The 9678-nt window shown below is 45.0% G+C and overlaps 1 protein-coding gene across 1 annotated transcript; it reads left to right on the top strand.

Moving 5' to 3' along the window:
- The first annotated feature begins 664 nt into the window (after window positions 1–664).
- LOC119310336 (tryptophan synthase alpha chain-like) lies at window positions 665–8227 on the top strand. The gene is made up of 8 exons (XM_037586124.1): window positions 665–765; window positions 6670–6814; window positions 6948–7269; window positions 7385–7461; window positions 7566–7643; window positions 7736–7813; window positions 7933–7992; window positions 8093–8227. The coding sequence occupies exons 1-8, from the start codon at window positions 665–667 to the stop codon at window positions 8225–8227; spliced, it is 996 nt and encodes a 331-aa protein (XP_037442021.1).
- Window positions 8228–9678: the final 1451 nt, after the last annotated feature.

Genomic DNA, 9678 nt, shown 5'->3' with positions numbered 1-9678 from the left:
TCATCCGAAATCGTTTACTGCCTCAAACATGACCCGCAAGGTGCAGCTAGGTTGTAAACCGAACCGTTTTGGAAAGTTTGATTCCGAGTTGGACCCAAACTAGGGTTTTCGACATGAATCCAAACCTTTTTCTTGCACGGGAAGTCTAGCCGCCTCTTATATACCTAAGGGGTGACGGCCGATTGAACAACAACACACAATCGCAAACACATCTACAACTTTTTCATCTACGTCTTGTCCCTCTCTCGTTCTTGCTCCCTCGTCCTTCGTTGTTCTTCGTGTTGGAGAGCTGCGGACCACGAGGCTCTAGGGGTGGCTTGACCGACCTAGGGCAGCCCATAGCCGCTGCACTCCCCGACAGGGTCCCTCCCGGGAGTGTAGGGTTTTGGGTCCTCAAAAGCTCTCGCCGGTCGACTTGCGAATCGCGCTTCCGGTGAGACTCCTTCGACGTGAGTTGCGGTGCATCATCCCCGACGTCGAGGGTACACGTGACGTGTTCGTGTGAGAACACACTCAAAAATCTGCTATTTATTCAATCCATATTTCCCAAACCACTAAGATCAGCAACGATTTGACCGCCTTCGCCCGGGCCACAGGGGCAACCTCGGCGATAGCGTCCCAATAGTGTAGTGAGTTGCCAGTCGCCACAAAAGTTTAGGCCGCCATGACGACGGAGCCGGAGAACAAAAATCTGCACTGCGGGCACGCTGTTGCTCAATTGGCAACCCTAACTCTCGAGTCCATCACTGACCTCTACGGAGAATTGTCGCATCGTGGTTAGATCTAGACCACACTTATTCGATGTCGCTTCCATTGCTGAAGCCACACCACTACCCGGCTAAAACCCTAGCTAAATAACTAATTTCCGAGTTATAACATGCGCAATAAATGCGCTAATAACGCGGGCATGACATGTTTGTTCCCCTGAAGTCGTCGACAGGGTGGTTGCACCTTGAATCTATCTTGTCAGGTGATTTTTTTAGGTAGTGCGTTTGACATTTTAACCCTGGAGTGTGTTTGGGCCACTGCTCTGTGGACGTCGATGTTCCCCTGTAATGGACGCGCACGTTTCCCACGCGGTAGGATAATACACCGGTCCTCGATCTTCACCGGCTTCCCCGCGGGACTCATCAACTATATAAACGAGCACACAGCATCATCTGACCACATCGAAACTTCGGGAGTTGGAAGTGTTTGTACGTATGCTCACACAATCTAGAGATACAGATACAGTGAAGTGTGTAGCATTAGCATCCGTCCAGCAGTATGGCTTTCGCGCTCAAGGCGTCGCCGACGGCTCACGCGCTCAACCACCCTACGCGGCACGGTTCGTCGCCGGCTGTGTTGGTGGCCACGCGGAGCAGGCTTGTGGTCAGGGCTGTTAGATAATAACGAGAATAAAATAAGACAGAGAGACACGGATTTTTACGTGGAAACCCTTGCGGAAGAAAACCATGGACGCACAAAGGCGCAATCACTATGATGGAAGAGTGTTACAAGCACGACACCGTCTGAGGTGCGACTACATGGGGTATATATGAGGGCAATACATGAGAGTCCTTGGAGGACAAGTAAACGAGTTGTACTTTTACGCGTCGACGTCAACACAAAGGCCCACGCCGGTTGTACTATGTCTAGTCCAACACAGTATAATTTGGATTACAATTTAATAATCTCCACCTTGATCCAAATTCCCTCTAGTAGTCGAAGAAAGTAAATAACTTCATCCAAATCAGCATAAACACCTTGTGCGTCAAAGTCCATCGAACTAGTGAGAAATACCAACTAAGCCTGAGCAAAGCTCAAACTTATTGGTAGGAACTGGCTTTCTCATCATATCAGCAGGATTATCATGAGTACTTATCTTGCATACCTTCAAATCACCTTCAGCAACAACATCTCGAATATAGTGATATCTGACATCAATGTGCTTTGTTCTCTCATGGTATATTGGATTCTTGGTAAGATATATAGCACTTTGACTATCACTAAATATGGTAGGGCAAGATGAATCTCCACAAAGCTCAGTGTACAAACCTTTCAACCATATAGCTTCTTTGCATGCCTCAGAAATAACCATATTCTCGGCATCAGTAGTGGAACAAGCCACAATAGACTGCAAAGTTGCTCTCCAACTCACACCACAACCACTAACGATGAAAACATAACTTGTGAGCGATCTTCTCTTATCCAAATCACCAGCAAAATCAGAATCAACAAAACCAACAAGTCCATCTCCAGTTTTTCCAAACTGTAAATAAGCATTAGAAGTACCTCGCAAGTATCGGAAAATTCACTGAACTGCTCTCCAATGTTGTTTTCCAGGATTAGCCATGTATCTACTAACAACACTCAATGCATACGATAAATCCGGACGAGAACAAACCATGGCATACATAAGTGAACCAACTGCACTCGAATAGGGAACTCTAGACATGTACCCAATATCTGCATCTGACTTGGGACATAAAGCTGATGATAATTTGAAGTGTGCAGCTAACGGTGTACTCACCGGTTTGGCATTATGCATATTAAAACGATGAAGAACTTTATCAATATATCCCTTCTGACTTAGATACACTTTTTTAGATGGTCTATTTCTGGATATTTCCATGGCAAATATTTTCTTTGCTGCACCCAAATCCTTCATCTCAAATTCATTACTCAATTGCTTCTTTAGTTCATTAATCGCTGACATACTCTTTGTAGCAATAAGCATATCATCAACATAAAGGAGCAAATAAATAGTTAAACCGTTGACAGTTTTCAAATAAACACAATTATCATAATTAGACCATTTGAAACTTTGAGAGATCATAAAGGTGTCAAATCTCTTGTACCACTGTCTAGGGGATTGCTTCAATCCATAAAGAGATTTTTTTAACTGACAGACAAGCTTTTTTTTCCAGGAATAAAAAAACCTTCAGGTTGTTCCATATAAATATCCTCTTCTAATTCTCCATGTAAAAATGCAGTTTTAACATCCAATTGTTTAAGCTCAAAATCATGCATGGCAACAATACTGAGTAAAGTGTGAATAGAGCTATGCTTCACAATAGGAGAAAAGACTTTGTTATAGTCAATACCTGAAATCCGGCTGTAACCTTTAGCAACTAACCTTGCTTTATATCTTATCTCATCATCAGGAGAAACACCTTCTTTCCTCTTGAAAACCCACTTGCAACGAATAGGTTTCTTCTCTCTAGGCAATTTTACTAAATCCCAAGTGCCATTCTTTTCAAGCGATTCCATCTCATCATGCATAGCAGTCATCCACTTATTACTATCACCAGAAATAATAGCCTCAGAATATGAAGAAGGCTTAGAATTACCTTCAATTTCTTCTGCAACAGATAAAGCAAAAGAAACAATATTGCACTCTTTAATTAACCTGTCGGGTTTATTAATACCCCGTCTAACTCTGTCACGTGCAAGATTCCAACTGGGTGGAACAATTGCCTGATTTGGAGTGGGAGTGACATGTTCATCATCAACGACGGGTTCATCATGTGCATCAACAATTTCATTATCAGATGTATCACCTGTTTCAATAACATGCTCCACCTGAACAGTAGGCTGCTGAATAGTAGGCTGCTATTCACTCTCAATAGGAACATTAGTAGATGAAACATCATGTAACATATCAGTTTCATTAAAGATAACATTTCTGCTAATAACAACCTTCTAAGTTTTAGGATTCCACAATTTATAACCTTTAACACCAGACTTATAACCAAGAAAGATACACTTAACAACCCTAGGCTACAATTTTCCATTATCAACATGAGCATAAGCAGTGCAACCAAAAACTCTCAACTGTGAATAATCAGCAGGTGAACCAGACCATACTCAATTAGAATTTTCTTATTAAGAGCAATAGATGGTGAACGGTTAATGAGATAACAAGCAGTGGAAGCGGCCTCGGTCGAAAAACGCCTATGCAAACCTGCATTGGACAACATGCAACGGGCTCTGGAAATAATGGTCCTGTTCATATGCTCAGCAACATCGTTTTGTTGAGGAGTATAAGGAACGGTGTAATGTCTGACAATGCCTTCAGACTTGCAATAATTCTTAAATTGCTTAGAACAAAATTCCATACCATTATCAGTGCGAAGTATTTTTACCTTCTTTTCAGTTTGTCTTTCAATCATAATCTTCCACTCCTTAAATCCTGAGAATGCTTCATATTTATGCTTCAAGAAATAAGGCCAAACTTTTCTCGAATAATCATCAATAATAGTCAGCATGTAACTTGCACCACCTAATGACTTCTTGCGAGATGGTCCCTATAAATCAGAATGCACATAATCAAGAATACCTTCAGTTGTATGAGTCGAAGTGTTGAACTTCACCCTCTTGTGCTTGCCGAAGATACAATGCTCATTAAATTTTAGTTTACCAGGTTCATATCCATCAAGAAGACCTCTCTTATTTAACTCTGCTAAACCAAGTTCACTCATATGTCCAAGACGCATATGCCAAAGGTTAGCAGCATCACAATCAGAATTCTTTGAAATAACTGGAATAGCGTTACCTGAAACGGTAGAACCTCGAAGGTAATAAAGACCATTGGTCGAACTTAAATCACATTTCATCACAATAAGGGAACTTTTGGTGACTTTCAAAACACTATCTCCACCTGAATACTTGTACGCCTTTGCATCAAGGGCACTAACAGAGATAAGATTTCTCTTCATCTTCGAAATATACCGAACATCTATCAAAGTTCTGATTGTGCCATCAAACATCTTGATTCGAACGGAACATATGCCTTCAATCTTGCATGGTGAATTATCAAAATCCAAAATGGAACCAGTAGAAGTAGTGAAATAAAAAATATTAAACCAATCTTTATGTGGACACATATGAAAAAGTACATGCAGTGTCAAGTACCCACTCATCATTGGTCTCAGCACATCCAACAATAACGACAAGAGCATCATCGGAACTATCATCACGAGCAACGTTAGCAGAATTTTCACCTTTTTTGTTACCTTTCCTCTTTTCTTTATTCTGCAACTTGAAACACTCTGAGATGTCATGCCCATCTCTCCTGCAATATCCGCAATACTTCTTGTCTCTGGATTGCGACCGCCCCCTGTGGCTGTTCTTACTTTTGCCTCCGTTTCCATTATTGGAGTTCTTCTCCTTTGTCCTGCCACGAACAGATAATCCCTCGGCTTGGGATGAACTCGAACCATCATGAGGCACCATTAATTCCATCTTCTCCTTAGAGTTCAAAACTTCATAAACTTCATTAAGTGTGAGAGTATCACGACGGTATAATATGGTGTTTCTAAAATTGGTATAAGAACTTGGCAGCGAACAAAGTAACATTAAAGCAGTACCTTCCTCTTCATATTTAACCTCCATTGCAGCTAGATCAGATATGATCTCTTTAACTACTGAAATATGATTCAAAACATTACCTCCCTCGGGTAACCTGTGCAGGAATAATTTTTGCTTCAGATGCATCTTGCTGGTAAGATCTTTTGTCATGCAAATCCCTTCCAGCTTTAACCATAGAGCGGCGGCAGTTTTCTCGCTCAAAACTTCCTGCAAAATATTATTATACAAATGGAGTTGAATTTATGACAAAGCTTTACAATCAATTCTTTTCTCCTCATCAATCCAGTCCTGAATTCGGTTCTTTCCAAAACTATCCAGTGCTTCATCATAGTCGCCAACAACGCCCGCATCTTGACTTGCCGTAAGGTAAACCTTGTGTCACGATCCAGCAGCGGAAAATCGTACTTCATGGATGCCATGAGTAGATTAAATCTGTATACACAAAATAGCACAAGCCCGGTAGAATTTTTTTTGACAGAATTTAATATACGAATCAAACGGGATAGGAAAAGTAGCACCTGATAGTCTGATAGTCTGTACGTAGCAGTTGACCAAGGAAAAATAGCCCTGTAGCCTTCACGTGACGAATACCAGTACTAGTTGATCGGTGATAAAAGCAAAAAGCAAATAACTTAGCTTCACGTGAAGGAACGATGACTTGGACAGATCGCTTCTCCTCGGGACTTGAATCCAGCAAAATAATCCACGGCAGGGGGAATTGACTGTCTCGGCGACTTGTGGACGTGGAGCAGCGGCAGTGTATGGCAACTCGGCGGAAAGCTGTAGCGTCGCATAAGTACGATACTCCTATCGGTCCCGGGTAGCAACGCCGCCGATAAATCACCCGTGCAGCAGACCTCGTCTCGGACTCGGCGACGTGCGGCTGGCCAGCTGCAGTGTCGAAAATCGATCTCGACTCGTATTCGATGGATCGCCATACGTGCGCCGCCGCCGCGCACGTAACCTAATCTCTCGTCCCAAATTTTGTATCTGCAACTTGGCTCTGTATACCACTTATTAGATAATAACGAGAATAAAACGAGACAGAGAGACACGGATTTTTACGTGAAAACCCTTGCGGAAGAAAACTACGGACGCACAAAGGCGCAATCACTATTATGGACGAGTATTACAAGCACGAGACAACATACCATCTAAGATGCGACTACATGAGATATATATGAGGGCAATACATGAGAGTCCTTGAAGGACAAGTAAACGAGTTGTACTTGTACGCGTCGACGTTAACGCAAAGGCCCATGCTGGTTGTACTACGTCTAGTCTAACACGGTATAATTTGAATCACAATCTAACAAGGCCCGCCGCCGCCTCGGCCTGGGCACCGGCCTCGTTCGAACCGGCCGTGGTGCGCAGAGGGCCGCGGAGCGTCCCGGCGGCGTTCGTGCCCGTCGCCGACTTGTCCGTGGCGCGGACCTTGAACAGGGTCAAGGAGCAGGCCAAGGTACGCGCGTGCACCCTTGTTAAGCATAATTTGCATTGCAGAACGTACGTACGTGTACCGTCAATAAGATCCTTGTTAATGTGAAGTCTCATAGGAGTATATTATTGGTATATTATATTGCGCGCGTGTGCAGACAGCGTTCATCCCGTACATCACCGTCGGCGACCCCGACCTGGCTACCACGGCGGAGGCGCTCAGGCTCCTGGACGCTTGTGGCGCGGATGTCATTGAGCTAGGCATCCCTTTCTCGGACTCCTACGCCGACGGGCCGGTCATCCAGGCCTCTGCAGCACGAACGCGGGCGTCCGGCACAACGATCGACGGCATATTATCCATGCTGAAGGAGGTGACGCCGGAGCTTTCCTGCCCGGTGGTGATCGTCTCGTACCTAGGCCCCATCGTGCGGCGGGGCGCGGCCAACTTCATCGCCGCTGTCAAACAGGCCGGCGTGCAAGGTAATTTAAACTAGCTCACCGGTGTTACTTCAAAAAAAAAAAAACACTAGCTCACTGAAGTCAACACAAATTAATTTACAAGAGCTGGCCCGCTTATTTATATCTGTTCCACCAGGTCTTATAGTGTGCAATCTTCCTTATACTGAGACATGTCCATTCAGAAATGAAGCCATCAAGAACAACCTAGAGTTTGTATGTGCTCTCCCTCTTCAACAATGTACAATATCTGAAACAAAACAGACAAGGATTTCTAGTGCCAGCCGTTAACAGTCTTGTGATTGCATTAATGTTTTCAGGTGCTACTTACAACACCAGCCACACCAGCAGAGAGGATGAAGAAAATCGCTAGTGCTTCAGAAGGCTTTGTTTACCTTGTAAGTGCCAAATGGACGAGTACATTTGTCCTAATTAATTGTTCCTTGCAACTTTGCCTTTCCCATCTTAATTCTTTAATCCAATTATGCAGGTAAGTGTCAACGGAGTTACAGGTCCACGAGCAACTGTGAACCTGTGTGTCAAAGATCTTCTTAAGGAGGTTAAGCAGGTACTAAGAGAAGATCATAAAAACCACCCCCTCTGTCAACGAAGTTGTTAAAATTACCATGATGTATATACTTCTGCATGGCTGCATATATGCTCAAATGGTTTCCCTGTTGTCTGCAGGTCACTGACAAAGCAGTGGTTGTTGGCTTTGGTATATCGACACCTGATCATGTTAGACAGGTAAGAATAAACCCTTTTTTGGAGATGAAAACTTTGCCAACATTACTAGTATTTTTTGTGTGAAGTTTAACAGCTAATGGAATTTTATATATTGGTGCAGATTGCTGAGTGGGGTGCTGATTGGGTAATCGTTGGTAGTGCAATGGTGAAACAATTGGGTGAAGCGGCTTCTCCGAGAGAAGGGTTGAAGAGGCTAGATGACTTTGCGAGGAGCCTCAAGGATGCACTACAGTGATATGTAATACGGAAGCACAATTTATTCCCTAGATTGCCATTATATGGGAAAATAAAGGCAGTGAATGGTATTAGGTTCATTGTCAAGTATGAATAAGCAATCTTATTGGACAGCATATGTGATGTCTGGGCGTGTGAGGGTGAGGTATTGTAGTGCGCCGGTGATGCTACGATAGTGGGTGGGATTGGAGAGTAGATGGCCTTCTTGGGAGGATAGTTTAGAGCTCGTGTCAACCGGTGTGGAAACGGGCTTACAGTTGATCATGTTGGCGCGTTTGAGAAGCTCTAGTGTGTACTGTTGTTGGCATAGGAAGAGGCCGGATTGGTTTGTGGTGACATTAGTGCCGAGGAAATGGTGCAATGTGCCAAGATCAGTCATGGCAAACTCCCGTTTGAGAGAGTTGATGACGTGGGTGAGTGTGAGAGGGGAGCTCGCGGTGAGGATGATGTCATCTACATATACAAGGAGATATGCAAGGGAGTTACCATGGTGTGGGATGAAGAGGGAGGTGTCACTCTTGGATGCCCGAAACCCAAGAGATAATAGGAAAGCTTGGAAGTGCAAGAACCACGTCCGGGGAGCTTGTTTGAGACCATAGAGTGACTTGTGGAGAAGACACACATGGTCCGGCTTGGAGGAGTCCACAAACCCATCAGGTTACGAGCAATACACAGTCTCACTGAGCTCACCATGGAGAAAAGCATTCTTGACGTCAAGCTGATGGATGGGCCAAGAATGAGAGGTGGCAAGACTCAAGACCACCCGAATAGTTGCTGGCTTGACCACCGGACTGAATGTTTCATCATAGTCCACACCCTCTTGTTGTGTGAAGCCACGAACGACCCACCATGCCTTGTACCGTGCCAAAGACCCGTCCGTGTTGAACTTGTGCCGAAAAATCCACTTGCCCGTGACCACATTCGCACCTGCAGGCTTAGGCACCAAAGACCAAGTGAAGTTGTTCATTAATGCATTAAACTCATCTAACATTGCTTGACGCCAATGGGGATCCTTGAGAGCGGATTTATACGTGGGAGGAATGGGGGAGATGGTGGATGAGGCGTCGGCAAGAAAGAGCCGTTTGGGCATTAAGAAACGTGTGTTTTGGCACGGGTGGTCATGCGGTGTGCATTGTTGGGTGGCTGTATCGGGAGTGCATGGGGCGGAAGAGGTGGCGTTGGCGTACTGGATGGCGAGCGGGTCGAGGAGGATTCGGTGGGACCGAGCGAGGCGACAGGCGAGGCATTGGGAACGGGCGATCCTGGTGTGGGAGTGGGCGCGCGATCCGATGTGGATGCGGTGGTACCGGACGAGGTAGGTGGATTGGTGGGCACGCGATCCGATGGGTATGCGGCGGGACCGGGCGGGGAATATGCGGGGGTGGAGGCGCGATCCGAGGACGATCCGGACGCCGGGGACGAGGGAGTGGGCGCAGCAGGCGACGTGGGAGG

Source organism: Triticum dicoccoides, chromosome 5B (assembly GCF_002162155.2).
Source record: "Triticum dicoccoides isolate Atlit2015 ecotype Zavitan chromosome 5B, WEW_v2.0, whole genome shotgun sequence".
NCBI lineage: Eukaryota > Viridiplantae > Streptophyta > Magnoliopsida > Poales > Poaceae > Triticum > Triticum dicoccoides.
Note: the sequence above shows the minus strand (reverse complement) of the source record. Positions and strands in the feature narration are given on the sequence as shown.

Coding starts and splice junctions, on each gene's coding strand:
- LOC119310336 (XM_037586124.1), top strand. CDS start 665: ATGACGACGGAGCCGGAGAACAAAAATCTGCACTGCGGGCACGCTGTT. Junction 766..6,669: donor ACTGACCTCTACGGAGAATT/GTCGCATCGTGG, acceptor CAATCTAACAAG/GCCCGCCGCCGCCTCGGCCT. Junction 7,270..7,384: donor CAAACAGGCCGGCGTGCAAG/GTAATTTAAACT, acceptor CTGTTCCACCAG/GTCTTATAGTGTGCAATCTT.